The 18,396-nt window shown below is 50.8% G+C and overlaps 1 protein-coding gene across 7 annotated transcripts in view; it reads left to right on the top strand.

Annotated features, from left to right (window-relative positions):
* Window positions 1–11,089, top strand: part of BTRC (beta-transducin repeat containing E3 ubiquitin protein ligase) — a 195,567-nt gene extending 184,478 nt beyond the window's left edge. For all 7 annotated transcript variants that reach the window (XM_055118750.1, XM_004616342.2, XM_004616341.2 and 4 more), the window contains 3 exons: window positions 137–215; window positions 4,844–5,036; window positions 6,605–11,089. In XM_055118750.1, the coding sequence (XP_054974725.1) occupies window positions 137–215; window positions 4,844–5,005 (241 nt within the window). In that variant the 3' untranslated portion in view covers window positions 5,006–5,036; window positions 6,605–11,089. The remainder of the gene's footprint in view (window positions 1–136; window positions 216–4,843; window positions 5,037–6,604) is intronic.
* Window positions 11,090–18,396: the final 7,307 nt, after the last annotated feature.

The raw sequence follows: 18,396 nt of genomic DNA, 5'->3' as shown, positions 1-18,396 counted from the left end.
ATCTCTTTAAGTGTTCCTAAAACTGCAACTTTGGTATAAACTTTATTCAGTTTGTATATTTATTTCATGGTTTTTTGACATTCTCCCTGTGTTTCTTTGATTTGCTTTTTAACTTTTTTCCCCTTTTGATCTTCAGAAAAATTAAAGTGTGGGATCTTGTAGCTGCTTTAGACCCTCGTGCTCCCGCAGGGACTCTCTGTCTACGGACCCTTGTGGTAAGACCCTTGTTGTTCAGAGTGGTTCAGGGAGGAGAAAAGGGCATACATTGGTGTGCTGTAGAATGCGGGTCTAGATTTGAGGGTTAGACCTCGACAACATACTAAGTGGAAAGAGAACCAATGCATGACAATAAGACTTTTTATATATAATGCTTTTCATCCAAAATTGCTTTAGAGGCTGGAATGATAGCACAGTGGGTAGGGCGTTTGCCTTGCACATGTGTTCGATTCCCGGCATCCCTTATGGTCCCCTGTGCACCACCAGGAGTGATTCCTAAGTGCAAAGCCAGGAGTAACCCCTGAGCATCGTCAGGTATGACCCAAAAAAGAAAAAAAAAAGAAAAAAATTGCTTTAAAGGATGCAAGGATATACTTCAGTGGCAGAGCATTACTCTGCGTGTTTGAGATCCTGGTTTCAATACCATGGCACAAAAAGAGAAAAAAAAAATGTTTCAAAAGTACTTTAGAGGGGCCAAAGAGATAGAACAATGGGTCTTGAACAAGCAAACCTGGATTTGATCCCAGCACCCCCTAAGGTCCCCTGAGACCTGCCAGGAGGAGTGGTCCCTGAGTGAAGAGCCAGGAGTAAGCCCTAAGCTGGTGTGGTCCAAAAAGCAAAACACAAATCAAAAGTGTTTTAGAGACTATATATGAAAAGGAACATGGCAGCTACTTAATAGCAGCATAACAAATCTACATAACAGTTTAGTACAGGAAGTGAATGAGTATTATGTATACACCAAAAACAGTAGCAGGTACTTAAGTTGAAAAGACATAATTACTCAAATTGGAACCTGTCCAGAGACTGAGGACCTTTACACACCTGTGATTCCACAAAGTGCCATGGGAGTCTGTGGGAATCCCCTGGTGCCCCTTAGTTCTACATCCTATTCAAAGCATGCTGCCTCCAGCAACTTGAATATCTTATCTTTTTTATTCCTCTTATGCCCCCTTGACTGAACATCTGGACATTTGGGGAAAGAAGTGACTCAAATGAAGAACGCCACCTTTGAAAGCACTATATCCTTTATCATGGTGTTTGCCAAAGACCCATATTGAAAAGTGGCCTATGGTTCAAAGCTGCTTTCATTAGAAAAAGAAGATCAGAACCTTTGGCACAACTAATAAGATGAGAGCAATTATTTGAGCCTAGTCTTTTGAATCTGGTTGAACAAATAGGCATTCTGCTCTTAAGAGATACATCTCTGAGTTGGATTTCAAGCAATCTTTCAATCCCAGATGTGCTTTACCTGCATCTTTCATGCTTGTGTATTAAATTGTGCCTTTGATTTAAATTGTGTACTCCCCCCCCCCCAATTATACGCTTACAGGGCTGGGTAGATGGCCGGGGGAAGCCTTAAAGTATACTCCTGATAGGAGTGACCCACACATACACACGAGCATCACTAGGTATGACCCAAATACAAAGCCAAAATTTAACTGATGCCTTACTCCTAAGCACTGCCAGGTATTGCACCTGTGACTCCCAATCCCTCTGCTCATGTTCATAGCAGCATTTCTCAAAATAGCTTAGAGGTAGAAGTAGATGAAGTGTGAATATACTTGTATATCCTTAAGTTCATATAATTCATAATAGATGTCTTAAATTATTTAAATATGCCAATAAGGGACTGGAGTGATAGTAGAATAGGTTCTCAGGGTGCTTGCCTTGCATAGAGCCAACCTGGGTTAAGTTTCTGGGACCACAATTCCTGAGCACTGCCACATTTAGCCCCCAAACAAAACAAAGCCAAAAGAAAAAAAGTAATATGTCAATAAAGCAAATAACTCTTAAAAAATCCCCAGCAAAGTATTAGCAAATAAATTAACACTATATTGTTTAAAATATGTAACATGTCCAAATGGGATTTATTCCAGGCATGCAAAACCAGCTTAGTGTTTTAAAATATCAGGGAGATAGTAACAAGAATTAAAATACTTGCCTTGCCTTTAGCCAACCCCTGGTTAGATGTCTGACACCAGATGGGGTTCCTTAAGCACTTCCCCTCGAGCACTTCTGAGTGTGGCCCAAAATTCCCCCCCACACACACATCACACATACAGTGGTTTTTTGGGGGGTCTTTTTTGGTTGTTGTTTTTTTTTTTCTTTTTGGGTCACACAGGGTTACTCCTGGCTCTGCACTCAGGAATTACTCCTGGCGGTGCTCAGGGGACCATATGGGATGCTGGGAATCGAACCAGGGTCAACCGCGTGCAAGGCAAGCGCCCTACCCGCTGTGCTGTTGCTGCAGCCCCACACATACAGTTTTAAATCAACCAAAACTAAGAAATCACATGAATATTTCAATATATGCAGAATGGCATTTGGCAAATCCAGTTTTATTTGTGATTAAAAAGTGTCAGCAAACTGGGAATAAGAACTTCCTCCACTTGTTGAAGAAAAATGCAAGTTAACGTGCAAAATGAGAATAAAGTCTCAAATGGAGTGCAAAGAAACAGTAAAAGACTGAAAAAATAGCTAATAATGAAACTGGAACAATACTATGGTGACTGACTTGGGTTTAATTCCTGGCACCTCCATGTGGTCCTCTAAGCCCCATCAGGAGTGATCCATGAGCAGAGCTAGGAGTAAGCAGTGAGCACCACTGGCTGTGGCCTAAAAACAAACAAAAAAATAATTAAATTAAACATGACCGGGGCCGGAGCGATAGCACAGCAGGTAGGGCATTTGCCTTGCATGTGGCTGACCCGGATTCGATCCCCGGCATCCCATATGGTCCCCCAAGCACCGCCAGGAGTAATTCCTGAGTGCAAAGCCAGGAGTAACCCCTGAGCATCACTGGGTGTGACCCAAAAAGCAAAAAAAAAAGATAAATTAAACATGACCTGGCAAGCTCCCCGTGGTGTATTCATATCCAAAATACAGTAACAGATATATACATACCTCGAAGAGCCCAGCAAGCTACCAAGAGTATCCCGCTGGCACAGCAGAGCCTGGCAAGCTACCCATGGCTATTCAATATGCCATAAACAGTAACAATAGGTCTCATTCCCCTGACCCTGCAAGAACCTCCAATTGTTGGGAAAGACGAGTAAGGAGAGGCTGCTAAAATCTCAGGCTGAGTGTAATAGAGACGTTATTGGTACCTGCTCAAGTAAATTGGGATAACAGTGATACAGTGACCAATAGTAACAGATCCTGAGAGTAGGTCACAGAACTAAGCTTGCTAAGCAGCTCTGGGGAGAAGATCTAGAAACAGTGGTAGGGAGATACTGACACTCGAGCAGTGTAATATAACATCATATACTAGCATCATATGCCTGAAACATTACTATAAATAGTATACTAGTTTAATGCCAGAACAATTTTTAGTTAAAGTTAAAATCCCAGTAAAAATACTGCAAACTTGCCCAAATGGTTCAAATTTAAAAGTTGACGACATTAGTTTGTTGGTGAAGAGGTCGAGCAACTAGAATGCTGCCACTTTGCTAAGGGGCACAGTTTACAAAAACCTTTTCTAATTACTGAAACAATTTCTATTTGCCCAGAAATTCTCCTCATAGGTGGGAAAAAATACACATGCGCGTGCACACACACACACACACACACACACACACACACAAACACACACACACACACTTATACTTATGTCCATAAAAAAACATGTACACTAAATGTGGCAGTTTTAGATATAATAGTCAATACTACAATCAACCCATATGTTCACCAACAGGAGAAAAGATGAGTTGTAGTGTGTTCATATAATGGAATATCAGCCAGTAATAACAAAAAAGATAAATTGCCATTACAAGCAGTAATGAAGAGGAATCAACTCCAGGAGCAACCCCTGATCACCATTGCAAGAATAGACCCTGAGCACCACTGGGTGTGACTCCCAAAACAAAATAAGAAAGAGAAAGAAACCCATACAGAACAGTGCATATTGTATGCGTGAGCTTATTTATATGAAATTCTTGGACAGAAAAACACATTGATGGATGGTAGCATTAGAGGGAAAGGTGGCACTAGCTGGTAAGGGGCAGGAGAGTGCTCTGTTACATTTTCATGAATTTTAAAAGCTGTTTAACCTGACATGGATAGCTTGAAATTGGCCAGAGGAGGAATTTGTATACAATAAGAATATGCAGCTGATTTAACAAGTTGGGGAAGAGTTAGGTGATGAACACTGACCGTCCTACCTCTTAAAGTTGTTCACAAATCCTTGCCTTCTCTGGGAATGTGGCTCAATGGTAGAGCACATGCTTGGCATTTTGGGGGCCCTGGGTTCTATCTTTGGGTCCCCTTAACCCCCCCAAAAAAAAAATCTTGGCTTATGACTGTAGAATAATATTGGAGAGATACAAGGTGAGGGAGGCTGAAGTGGTCTTTTCAGCCAAAGCCAAGTAGTGAGAAACTGGTAATGCTTTCTGACATGTCTTAACTCATGTATATGAAGTTGACTGCCCAATACTTGACTTTTCTATCCTGCCTTTAGTACAAAGTAAGAGAGCCGTTTTCTTTTCTGAATTCCTGTAGCAGCTAAAAAATAATAGAGAAATTTGCCAACATGCCATAGTCTTTCAGTAAACTCCTTTTGATGTGTTGCTAGATATATGTCCGTTTGATTTTGTATAGTTCAAAAGTTTTATTTTTGCTTTTTTAGGAGCATTCTGGAAGAGTTTTCCGACTCCAGTTTGATGAATTCCAGATTGTCAGTAGTTCACATGATGACACAATCCTCATCTGGGACTTCCTAAACGACCCAGCAACCCCAGCAGAACCCCCCCGGTCCCCTTCTCGAACATACACCTATATTTCCAGATAAATAATCATAAACTGACCTCATATTTGCCCAGGTATGCAAAGGATTGTGTGCACGGCAATGTAGTTTGCAGATGGAATATTGGCCATCAGGTATGGCTGGTTCAGGGTGCTCCTCCTGCCCTTCTCTCCTGGGCCTGCTGCCCCAGAGAAGCAGGGTTGTACAAGACAGGGTTGGGGGTCACGCTGGATGCTCTTTCATGACAACAGCTAGCCTCATTTCTCCATTATTCTTGAAATAGATCTGGGTAGTCTTTGTGTGATAGAAGTAATAATGGTATTGTTAAGAAAATAAAATATGGTTTTAATCGTTTAAAGGCTAAGAGTAATAACCCGAAATCTCATGTCTTTGTATTTCTCAGATCAAATCAGTGCCCATCAGGACATCCTTAAGCCAAGTAGATATTTCATATGTGAATGGGAAATCTCTTTGTGAAATATTATGCTGACTTATAGCTCTGACTTGTCAGTGTCATTTGATTACAAGTAGTAGTTTTTTTCATCCTTATCCCTACTCCCCTTTTTGCTCCACAAAAGAAGAGACTGCCGTGATTTCTTGTCTCATACTTGCCTTGTGGCAGAGGTGCACATCCAGTACATTCTGCGGGCATACCTTTTTACAGAGGTTCTGAGCGGTGCTTCATGCCTCAGCCTCCTCGGCCAGCCCAAAAGGCAGGTCTAGGTGAGAATTCAAGCTGTGTGCCCTTGAGCGTGTAACTCCCTAGAGCCTTGGCTTCTTTATTAGTAAAAGGAGAGTCGTGATACCCACCTCCTAGAGTCTTAATGCATGACACGGTGTCGCCACATAACAAGCTATCAGTTATAAGTAAGTGTACATGTCCCCTCTTTAGCCAAATTTTTTTCTTCCTCAGACGACTATGGCATTTTGTCATTTTAAACATTTTTTCCTGATTCCCTATTTATGTCTTTTTCTTCCTCTCATCCTTGAAACAGACATCTCCTAATAGCTGGGCTTACTCTCTTTTTGAGCTTTTTTTTCTCTTTTTTTTAAAAAAAAAAAAAAAACCCTCAGGTCTCATCACAGTGTAGATTGCCCCTAAGTTTGTATCTCTAGTCTCATCACTCTCAGTTTCCAGGGCAGGGTTCCAGCCAGTGCCTCCAGGTGTTTTTTAAAGTTCCAAGAGCACTCCTGGTACATCTAACATAGTGACTTTTCCTTAACCACATCATCTCTTCCCTTCTGCAGGCACCCAGGTAGCTTGACGTAGATACCCTTTGAGTTACTAACACAACTCTGTTCCTGGCCACTCAGGACTGAAAACTCAGAACTCTCCTTAATCTGTCCTGCAAGTAAAACACTTGATGCTACATCCACTCTAGCTATTACTCTTGGCCACAAGAGATCAGAGTCACTTTTGCATAAGCATGTGGCCCTGATAATGTCAGTGCATCCCGCCAAGTCCCTAATCAGGCCTTGTAGCGTTTGACAGAAATGCCCAAGTGCCATAGGCAGAGAGCAGGCCTTAGGACGGACCTCGAGTCTTTCTCCCGATTGGCAACTAAAATAATATTCTCTTCCTTGTAGAACAAGTGAGAATTACAGGAAATGGGACTAATGACTATTTGTTCTGTTTTCACACAGGACTCATTAAAGTTGTGGTATTTAACGTATCTGCCAATACCAGGATGAGCAACAACAGTAACAGTCAAACTACTACCCACCTTCTCGGACTAGCCGAGGAGCGGGGCTTTGAGACTCCTATTGGGACACAGTTGGTCTGCAGTCGACCCGGGACGGTCTACTCAGCACAGCTGACTGCTTCCGTGCTGCTATCGAAGATGTCTTTTATCTTTCGTGAATGATTGGAACTTTGAAACCTTACCTCACCTCCCTTTCCCCTCTGCCCCTGTTTCTTCCTCATTTGGTTCCAGACAAAGACGACTTATAAATATATTTAGTGTTTTTGCAGAATCTCTCTTGCTTTGCCCATTAAGCAGAAGAACTATAGTCTGTATAGTCTCTGTATAGTCTACTGGGAGAGACCCAATTTTAGGGGACAGGAGGGTACAACTTCAAACCCGCCAGCACCCACTATCTCCCCGGAAACTGCAGGAATGCCCAGCGCCTGGCAAGATCAGCCCAGCCCCACTATGCATAGGAGGGGACAGCTGCCTGTGTAGCCTCTGGGGCAAGAAAGAAAGAAAACGAAAATGCATATACTAGAAGATTCAGGCCTCTTTCCTTCCATCTCTTTGTCATTCTGTCCCTCTTTTGCCTCTCCCTCTCCTCCCTCCCCTACACCCCCCCCCCTTTGTTTTCCCTGCTTCACCTGAGAGGAAAGAGAATGAAGACAGTGTCCTCAGCTAGCATGAGGCATAGCAGCTAGAAAATACAATGCTCAGGAGAATTAAGTGCTATCCCATCAGAATTTCAACCACAGGATTTGCTGCGAGTGACCCAGTGTGGCCACAGTGGATTCTTAGATATGGCGCTCTCATCCTGTTTATAACTCTTCTCTCATCTTCTTCTAACATTCCTCCCTTGCAAGATGGGGAGGGGGTGGGGAGGCACAGAAATTTCCTGGGCTTCATCAATGGCTGCATCTTTTCTGGACTCAGCAGTCTCCTTGATTCCATGTTGAGTGTGGAAAGGAGTTGCTGATTGCATTTCCTCTCATTAACAATTAGATGTGTAATAAAAAGCTTTGCACTTCATCTTAAATCACTGGTAAGGCTCAGCCTACAGAAAGGTTTGAAATGGCCAGAGCCTGTCGCTTGGTGCATTATGTATAATGGCTCTCTTATTTTCCCATCAGGGTCTACGAGCACCCAGGCAACCTATGTCTATTGCCAAGACCCTGATCAGATGATCAGAGTAGCTTAAGAGGTCATTAAAAGTAAAAGCTGATTTTTTTTTTTATGTAGATCAGTAAATATCTTTCAAAAGTCAGTTAATAATCTCAGCCCCACGCTGCAGAAGCTTCCTTCTGCTTTTCCCAAACCCAGTATTTACAAAAGGGCAAAGCTGCCAGAGAGGGGATCAGGGTGAAGTTTGGCATACAGGGTTCGTTCATGGAGCAGAAACTGCCCTCTTTCCTTTCCTTCCTCCTTTTGGCCTTATTTTGTTCCACAGCCCCTAGCCCACACCATCTCTGGCAGTTGGTGTCAATAAATGGACCTCAGTGAGGCAGCGTTATGGGCTTCTGTGCCCATCAGGTGCAGGACACATGTGTTGCCCTGAGCTAGGGGCACAGAGAATGCTGTTGGCAGTGTATCCAGCTTATTTCCTGGTACCAGGAGCAACCTGCTCAACCATTTCACGTGGAATGGGTGCCCCCATTAAAGGCACGAAGCGCACAATGTGTTTTTGGATTTCCTTATCAAAGCAACTAAATTAAAAAAAAAAAACAACTTTTTTTTTTTTTTAAACCACTTACAGAAAAATCTCAGAATGGGATCCAGTCGTTAGTGACCTTCAAGCCAGGGCCCCTTCTGCTGGGGGTCAGGAAGTAAAAGTCAACTGCAGTCTTCTGATTTGCAAGAAGGGAGCATTTGCCCCACACTGAAAGTCAGTCCTCTAGAATGAGAGGCAGGTTATGCAGATGTGTTGGTCCATCTTGCTTTATGAGTGTTTTTAAGTTCTTAGTTCCAAGTCATATTTAAAAAATAAGTTTCCAGTGTTATGATCTATCATGACCTGGGAAATATTCCCAAACTGTAATTACTTTCTCAACTAACCAGATGCTACAGAGAACTGTATTCTAATTATCCACTATCAGAACTCCTTGTCTATTGTGTTTACTAATACCAAGTTTGATATTGGTTAAGGATTTTGCAACAGATAAGCGCAGGGGCTCTCAGCCTTGAAAAACACACCGGGCAGGCCTTGCAAGAGGCAGGGTGTCCAGCTGTTTCAAAACATTGTCAAGTAGCCATAAGTTTACTCGCCCTTCTGTAATATGCTGCTATTCCAAAATGGGAGTTGTTGAATATTCATTGATGCCTGGGGCGGTGCTGTCCCCTCTAGGTGCAGTTGAGGGTTTGTTGTTTGTTAGACTGATTGGGATTTGTTCCGTCCATCATGCGATTGGCATGGACCAACTGCCGTCTGGAGCCATTAGCTCCATTGAGTCTATTCTCCAAGTTGTTCACTGCTGCTACTAGAAATGGAAATGAAATTAAGTGGTCTAAGAAACTTGAGTCAGTCACATTTCTCAGCTCTGGGGGTCATTTACCAGTTCATTGTAGAAGAAATAATCAGGTAAGTAGAAGTTCATTTCCAAAGAAGGTAAACCCCACTTACCATCTCTGCATGATTTCAGTGGGAATTGATTATCACTAATCCCCAACTGGGCTAGAATAAATGTAAAGTTTGACCTTTTTATAAAGAAGAGAGAAACAAAGAAAAGTCTCCGCTCTTAAAGGAATGGTAGGAGAGGAGCAGGAAGCATCCCTTGGCTCTGTAAGGAGGGTTCTCTAGTGTAGACTAGAAGACTAGTGTGTAGAGATGGGATGGAGCGAGGAGCCTGGTGGGAGCATTCAGTCCACACTGGGGCGTGCTGTGCGTGCCTGTGTCTCTGCCGCTGAGAGTAGCCTTAGACTATCACCGGTGCAGCTGGCTGTAAAGCCAGACGTGAACAGGGAGCAGGAGGCGTCATAGGTTTGTCCCTTGGCAAAATTCTCTCTTGGTGACTCCACCAGGAACTCCAGAAATAAGAACTCTGACAATAAGTTTGTAAGCTGAGAAAGACCCTGGCACCCCTTGATCGTTATTTTCTACTTGAGAAAGAAAAAACCCTTCTCGCCTTTTTTTGCTTTTTTTGCTTTTTTTTTTGTACAGTCAAGAGCTAAGGAGAAGATCCACACTCCTCTCCTTGACCATCTCCTGGCACCCGCTGGTCCAAACTGCCCTGGTTGATCTACTCCTGGACTTAGCACTGGATAGTGTGTGGGAACTAGCAAAGGCTTGGAGGAGGGTTTAGTCATGGGGAATGATTTGGATGATTTTTTTTTTGTCTCCTAGAATTAGGATACCTTGGTACTGTTGACCAAGGTACTGTTGACACCTCTTGGTGTCTTCCATTTACCATACCTGAGGAAGAAGCTGTTGAGAATAACGCAGGCCCGAGGGCTAGGCTGCACGATGGCTTCTGTGAGAATCCAGGGGGCTTCCAGATGGAAAGGGATGCTTAGATGAATACTGTGTGACTTCACCCCCCTTCCTGATCTTCTTCATTTGGATGAGTTCAAGACTCCCATGATCAGAACCGGAAATGGTGCCCCTGCTTCTCCTGGCCTTCTCTCCTCCCATCACGCTCCCCCATTCCCTGCACCAGAGCCTCTCGGGAGATTCCCACCCACCCCAGGGGTTCCTCTTGCACACTGCCTCTCGCTGAGACCAGAGCTCCTTAACCAGTGCCAGAAAGACAGCCGTGTCTTGAGGGAAAAGAGCTTTGCCTTTTACCTATAGTTCATGTGGCGTCAGAATCCCTTCAACTGCGGAGAGAAGCCAAAAGAGCATGATTTTGGCTTCCTGATTTCAGATGGGATTTAATGTGTTGAAACCTCTTCTGTTGGAAACTGAATACCCTATGGTCTGGAATTTTCCTGGAGGTAGAGTGACATCTAAGATCCGTGCTCTCCAACCCCTCCCAGCTGGTGCCCTCCACTCCTGATGGACAAGTGTATGTGGGTCAGTGCAGGACAGAGCCCGAGACAGCATCTCCCCTCCGCCCTTTCCCGCTCCCTCCGTGGACACTGAGGGAAGACCAGCCAGGAAGGTTAGATCTCTGGGTACCAAGGAAACCAACACCTCAAATCAGTGATGGCTCAGCCCAACCCAGACAGTCCTGGGACATGTTCACGGGCCTCCAGCTCTGTCCAGGCCAGGCCAGTCTGGCAACAAATGTGAGCTGCCTTGCGAGCTTTCTGTTGTTTGGCCTTTGTTCTCTAGACTCTTCAATACTGACTGCTTTGACTTCTGTGATTATGTTCTGGTGATGTGTCGTCAATATACCAATATGTTCACAGCCTAGGATCATGGTGATATAGTGTTTTGTTTTGTTGGTGTTTTTTTTTTAACTGTTCAGAAAGAAGTAACTTAAAATACAAATAAGATTAAAGTGAATTTTTAAAGTGTCTTGTCTCTTTGCCCCAACATCAAGGACAATGAGTTTTTCTTGGACAGACTGCGGGCATGCGCAGAGAGCTTTTAAGGTAATCTGATGTGAGAAAACCAACTTTGGAAAGAAGCAGGCAGGGCTGAATGGTGTGTCTGTAAGTGTGGGGTCCCTGGCATACAAATAGTGTTCCCTCATGTGTGACTTGGGAACAGGGACAGGGTGTCACCTCTCAGCCCACCCTGGGTCCTGAACTCAGTTTCCATCAGATCCCTGGCCGCCATAGTGGGAGGGAAGACTGGGTTTCCCTTGTGTTCCCTTGTGTCACATCCGATCTTCTAGACACACCCACTCAGGTGGCGTGCAGTTTACCGAGTCACCCCAACAAGCCGACTGGAGGAAGGGAGCGTTGCCTGTCCCGGGAAAACACTGCCGTGCCCTTTCTCTTACAGCCCATCTTGGGGCCTGGGATTGACGTTGCAGGCACAGTAGAAAGGGGCTCCACCCCCCCACACACACACACTTCGTCTCCCCTTCCTCGTGTCCTCAGTGAGTCCGGCCTCATTTCAGGGCTAGGTGCTGGGTAGCAGAGTCCTCCCTGCAGTGCTGCACACCTTCAGGCAGTTTGAGGCACTGGCGCCCCGGGGAGGGGTCAGTATGGGGCGTGCTGCAGATTGGGACCTGAGAAGTGAGGTAAGCGGCTCCTCGCCTTGTCCAAGACTGCACTGGGGGGCTGAGGGGCAGCTCCAAGCAAGCAGCTCCCCAGAGAAGCCAGGAAGACTGAGTCCACCAGACCACTCGGGCCATCCGCATCTCCCAGTGCCCCGCCCTGAGCCCCAAATGGAACCCTCTGCTCTTCGGTTGGAGGGCTCCCCTTCAAACCCAGTGTCCTCACTGGCCTTGGAGGGCTCCACCTTGAAAGCCCCTGGGCCTGGACCCCCTTTCCCCCCCCAGAAACCAGGAGCTGCGCCACCCCAGCAAGGGCTGAGGGGAGGAGACCTCTCCTCTTCCTCATTGGCTTTGCCAATTAAGAGCATTTTATTAGGCTGCTAATTAAAGGCACTTCGTTAGCAGCAGGAGAGGCCGGGTGGGTGCCTTGTGAGATGGAGCCGAAGCCAGGAGAAATTGTTTTCCTCCCTGACGGAAGCGGAGCCTCTCAGGGAGCCCTCTCCGGCCCCCACCCTCTCCCGCTGCGCCTGCCACACCCTTTGCTTTCAATTTGCAGCTCTGAGGGGAGCGCGGCCATTACCAACCCAGGTGGAAAGCCCCCCTCTGCCGCAGGCCACGCGGAGCCCTCGGGGCTGGCCCCTCATGTAGCGGGGTCCTGAAGGCTGCGTATGTGTGCCCCATCAGGAACAGCCTATGGCTCCCACCCGGGACCCTCCAGCAGTCTCCAACAGGGACAGGCAACCCCTTGGTCACTCGGTGTGACTCTCGGTGACAGAAGCGTGTGCCTCCTGGAGAGCACTGGGAGCCGAGTTCGCAGGGCCCCGTGTGTCCGAGCGGAGCAGAGCCTGCAGGCCCCACAGCTCTTGGTTGGTTCGAGGCGCCGCCCTTGCGAGGCCCAGATGGGCCCTGGGCAAGTTCCCCTCCTCCAGTCTGACCTGGCAGGCGGGGCCTGGCACACAGGGTCAGAGATACCCCTTCCCAGACCCCTCCTCACCCCCTCACTTAACTGCAGAATTAGCACCGGCCCAGGCTGGGCGGGCAGATTTATGGCTGGGCCTGCCTCCCTCCATTTAACCCGAGGCCGGCCCGGGCTCCAGACACTAAATTAGATTTTTGACAATTAGAGAGACTAATGGGCACATAGCCATCCCCAGAGCCAGATATCCAGCAAGGCCGTCCTTTAATATCCACCGCTGGCCGCCGGCCCCTCCCCAGCCACCCTCCTCTCGGCACTGGGATTTCTCTGAGCCCCCCACTGCCCACTCGCTCCTGAGCCCCCTCGCGCCCCCCCCACACTCCCTCCCTCGGCAGCCCTTCTTCCGGAAGCCAAGTCCACTTGGGAGCTCCGGCCCTCCCCCTCCACCCCTGCCCTTCACTCGCTCTGCCCCCAGTGATGGGAAACCCTTTGAGGGCAGGGCCCTGTCCCCTCCCTGGATCCTGAGTGTTCGGTCCCCCGGCGGGTGCTGAGGAAGTGTGTGGTTTGCGCTGCGCCCCAACCCCCCGCTCCCACCCCAGACCCCGCCCAGGCCGCTAAGGTCCTCTCCCCACAGCCCATCGCTCGGGCCAGTCCTGCGCTGGGCGGGTAATGAGATTGCAGTAAGTGGTGTTGGGGGGCGGGGGGCTGCTCACATTCACTCAGGCAGACTCATAGCTCTGTCAGGCTGATTGGTCCTGAGTGGAGGCACAAACGGCCCCCCACGGACACGCTGAGATTGGTTATAAAATTACAAGCATTTGTTCTGCTGTCAGTGGCCTTCCCTCCCTCCCCTCGCCTGCTTGCCTGGGCTCCCCACCGCCCCCTCATTCCCCTGGGGGCAGCCTGCACACCCTGAAGGACCCGGCCAGGGGCCCTCACGGCAGATGGGACTGAGAGGCAGGGGCCACGGCACCTCCCCTGCAGGCAGGCCTTGCGGTCCTTGGCCCTGGGATGAGCACAGAGCACGTGGCCTCTGAGTGACCTGCCCGTGTCCTTGGGGTTTTCTGAGGGAGGGGGATGCTGGCCTCAGATCCCAGGTAGAGGGAAATGGGGGACTAGGGGAACAGCCTGAAGAGGTGCCCAACTCTTTCCCTTCAGGTGGGCTCTGGCCAGGTAAGGACAGGAGCCCACCAGACAGCCAGACCTTCAGGCAGTACGTCCCCAGCCGGTCTTGCACTTACCCTGGGGTGAGGGCGAGGGGCCCAGTTGCACACCCGCCTCCCCAGTCAGCGCCCAGCCGCTGTCCCCTCCTTGCCGGCCCTCTCCCCGCCTGACCTAGGTCTCTCACCTCCTTCCCATCTTCCTGTCTCCACCCAGGCCCCTGCCTGACACCGTCCTGTTGGCGATACCAGGGCGCCTAGTCCCAGCGCGGGGCTGGGGCGGTGGCGTGCCCGAGAGGGGCCCTGGCTGCTGGCTATGCTGGCTACAAGGTGCCTTCCCGCCATCCGTCATTCATTCTCAGCCTGGGATGTATTTGTTGTAATTACATCTTTAATTAGGGTGGCGATGGCTCATTGTGCACCAACTATGATAGATCAGCTCTTCCTGCCTGCCATCCCTGCTCCGTCCAGCACCCCCAGGTCAGCTGGCCCCTGACTCTGGGACTGAGAGGGAAGCAGGAGAGACCCACTGTGTGCCCCTGGACAAGCCTTGCTCTGTCTCCCCGCCCCCCCCCCCCCACACACACCCTCAGCCTCCTGCTCCCCGGAACTTCATCCTTTTCCACCCCTGAGCTCCCAAGTTGGCACTGATCCACCCTGAGGGCACCCAGGGCTGCCATCAAAAGTGCTGCAGGTCTCCTAGTGGCCACCAGATGTCTCCTTGTTCCAGACCGGTCAGGGGTGGAGTGGGGTGTGGCCCTTCCCTCCCACACATACTGGCACCATCATCACCCCCAGGCTGGGCCCTTCCTCCCTGGCAAGCACAGAGCCTCGAAACTCGCAGTTGCAGTGTGCATGGGCGAATGGACCGCCCCCTCTCCCGGCTCCCCCATTCACGCTCTGGGCCCTGACACCCACCCATGCCAGGCCCACATCTGGGGATGTTCAGTGCCTTGGAGAATGGCCAGTTCTTGGGCAAGGAGAGACGGGGGACATTCAGAGCCATGGGGATGTCAGGGGCCTTTCTAGAGAGAGAAGCAGCTGTGGCACAGCCCCAGGGCTTTGGGGGGACCCTAGGGCGATTTAGCTTGTGCCCCATCTCTAAGGGTGCAGGGCTCCAGGAAGGGGAGAGGGAGGGTGGCACATATCCTGTCCTTTTTTCCTCTCTGCTCTAAAAATTCCAAGAGTGGGCAGAGCTCAGAGTGCCTCGTGGAAAGGGCTGGCACCTGTGGGTTGGCACCCATGCTTGGCAGAGGGACTGAATGAGCAGAAGTCCCAGGGACTCAGGAGGAGACTATGAGGGTCAGAGACCAAAAATGAGTTGAACCCAGCACCTGCTGAATGGGTGCATGGGGGGGCTGTTCGCTCTTCCCTCTCCACTCAGACGGAGCGGAGCAGGAAATGGGCCCCATGTCATCAGACAGTTACAGACTTGCCGGGACCGCTCCTGCAGGGGAGAGTCGGGACTCAGGAAGGGCTCCTGCCCTGCACAGCCCATGGCCCTGGAAACTGACATGGAGCCACCCATCGGCTTGAGGAAGACCCTGACCACCCAGAGGTGGGGGCAGGGCTGACACCTGGGGTGAGGTGTTCCACAGGACGAGTTTGGGGACAGGAAGTGGCTACCCTCCATTCAGAGCCATGGGGGCTTCAGGGACCTTTCTAGAGAGGGAAGCAGCTGTGGCACAGCCCCAGGGCTTTGGAGGGACCCTCAGGGGATTTAGCTTATACCCCATCTCTAAGGGGGGCGGGCTCCAGGAAGGGGAGAGGGAGGGCGGCAGGTGCCCTGTCCTTTCTACCTCTTAGTTCTAAAAATCCGTGGCTCCCCTCCATCCTAGGGGTCCTGGCATGTTCCACAGAGCCTCTCCCCTCTCCGGGGTGGCCCCCTCTGCATTCCTTCTTCCCCCAGTGACCTTCTTCACCCCCCATAGACCGCCCCACAGTGACTCCAAGGCCCAGGCTGGAAGGATGAGCGTACCTAGCGGTAAGTATGCGCAACATTACATATGTATATTGGAGAGTAAATAACCCCAAAAAGCGCCTTGTAAATAGACTCTGAGTTTATCCTTTATTAATGAGGCACCGAGTGCCCCGCTGTTTTAGAGCAGCGAGACTTTCATAATATCAAAACCTAAATTACACTTGCGTCTCTCATCCCAGGGACGAGCAGCTCGGCTCCGTTTGCAGTGAGTAAGCAGGAGGGATCCCCGGCTGCCTGGGAGTAGTCGGCACCTCACTGCCGACGGGAGGGAGGGTGGGAAGACAGACACGTGCGTGCCCCCCAGCAAACCCCCCCCCACTCCCTGAGAATTGTGTCTCAGGCCCCCGGGGGCCGCTGGCATAGCCTCCACTCTGGGGACAGAAGTAGGGCTTCAGCCAGGCTGGGGGGAGGTACAGGCTGAGGCATTGGCCACTCGGGCCCAGTCCCAGCTTGCGTCTCGGGTGTCACTTAGGGAAAGGACCTTCTTCCCCGGGGGACCTGTGAGGATTCCGGAGATGGGAGTGGGTTGGAGATGCTGGCGACACAGAGGCGTTGGATGGTGTCTGTGGTGGAGATGAGGTAGATGATGACTGACTTCCCTCCTGTGGAAAGAGACCTACTGTCCACTCTTTATTTTCTGAAACAGGCCACCTGTGAGGCCCCCACGTGCCGGCCCCATCCTGGTATCCCTGTGCTCAGAGAGCACCAGGACCCCTCTCAGCCCCAGTCTCTTCAGTCCCAACTTTCCAGTACCCGCCAGTACCTCCCAGCACTCAGCTTGGCTTGAGTAAGGGGCTCGGACTCCCTAAGACCCCTTACTGCCCCAGGGCCAAGACCCCCTTGGCACCCTTTAGGCCCACCCTGCCTCAGACCGGGGCGAAGCAGGACTGGGCGGGCAGGTGGGCAGGCGGACGCCGTGTGGGCAGGATTTACAGCCCGCCCGGCCAGGCTACTGGTGCTCGGTGGGCGTCATGGCGAATCTGTCCCATTATATGGACAGTTGAGTTTAATAGTCATTGTGTGCTCGCTTGGAGCCCAGCAAACATCGCGGGGCGACACCCCCTCCACGCAAGCCGCCCGCTCCCCAGCCACACGGCCCATCCGTACAGTAAATTAAAAATATGAATCACTTCTCCCCACTGCCTCCCCAAACGCTCATCTTGTCAGCCTCTATGTTGCCTTCATTTGTATTACCTTAATTTAATGTTAATTATGGTCTTCATTTACAAGGAACAAGCGAGCCCTGCTCTGCCAGGGGACCGTCCCCCGCCCCTCCCCCTCAGCCCAGGAGGGAGAGGCTGAGGAAGAAGGGGAATTTGAGGGGCTGCAGAAGGAGGAGGGAAGTTAGGGAGAAATGTGCCATGAGGTCCAGCCCACCAGTCCTCGGGTCCACTTATGGAGGGACTGAGGTCCCCCCACTTCTCTTCATTCAACAGTTACTTCATGAGCCTCTAGTATGAGCCAAACCACGAGGGACTAGTGAGATCAGGGAGAGGAGCCCCGTCCTGAATAAGGCATCCCCATCCCCCGGCATCCAGGAAGTGGCATCGAAAGAACATTTCCATGCCCAGGTACCTGCCTCAGCCCTCTGGGCGTAAGACACGGGCAAGAACCCTTCTCCCTTCCCGGCTCCCTTCTTGGTGGCTGGTGTCATCCCTGCCCCGGTCAGCCTTGCCGGGTCCCGTTCCAGGCCAGAAGTTCTTGCTGGAGTCATTTCCGAGTCCCTCTTGGTGCAGCTCTGGTGTAGGGCGGAGCAGGCCTGGGGGTGCCTTGCAGGCTCCACCATCTGGGCGGGGGTGGGGCCTGGACCCACCGCCAGTCACTCGGCCCTGCACACTAGCCTGAGCCACTGATGGCTGAGGCCTGGGAGCCAAGTGACCCTTTGGCTGTCCCCGTGCTGCCAAGAGTTGCAAGAGCCCATGAAGGGGGCGCGGCGATCGGTGTTGGTGGCCGCTGTCACACGTGTGCACGCAGGGAGCTGGCAGGGGCCCACCTGCACTCAAGCTGCCATTAGCCCCAACGCCGGCCCCTCCCCCGGCACACGCCCGCTCCACGGGGAAGAGGGTCTCCAGCTGGGAATATCCGCTTGACAGATGAGGCTGTTCTGTGTGTGTGCCCGTGTGTCCCTCTGCCAGGGAGCCCCGATCCACACACACACAGGGACAGGCGTGCCCCCGGGCTCCGTGTGCCTGCGCGTGTGCGCGCCCCAGCTCATGCACGCGACCCCCCACCCCCGCCTGTCAGTGGCGCTGATGACATTGGCGCGGAGGAAAGTGATGACAAATGCCCGTTATCAGCGAACGAGGCCGATGACAAATGGGCGGGCGCCCGAGCAGCCCCATTACGCTGTAATAACAGAAGATGGATGGCCTGGCGCCCCCCCACCCCGACCCCCCTGCGCCGGTAACGGGAGCCGATCTGGCTCCGCCCGCCCGCCCGGGAGGGAGCCCCGCCGCCCGCCGTACGGCCGCCAATCACCGCGGCGCCCGAGACGCCCGGGCCGCCGAGCGGGGAGCCCACGCGGCCGCCCGCGGCGCAGGAACAAAGCGACGCGCGCAGCGGGGCCAGGGGGCGCGCGGGCGTCCAGCC

Source organism: Sorex araneus, chromosome 11 (genome assembly GCF_027595985.1).
Source record: "Sorex araneus isolate mSorAra2 chromosome 11, mSorAra2.pri, whole genome shotgun sequence".
NCBI lineage: Eukaryota > Metazoa > Chordata > Mammalia > Eulipotyphla > Soricidae > Sorex > Sorex araneus.
Note: the sequence above shows the minus strand (reverse complement) of the source record. Positions and strands in the feature narration are given on the sequence as shown.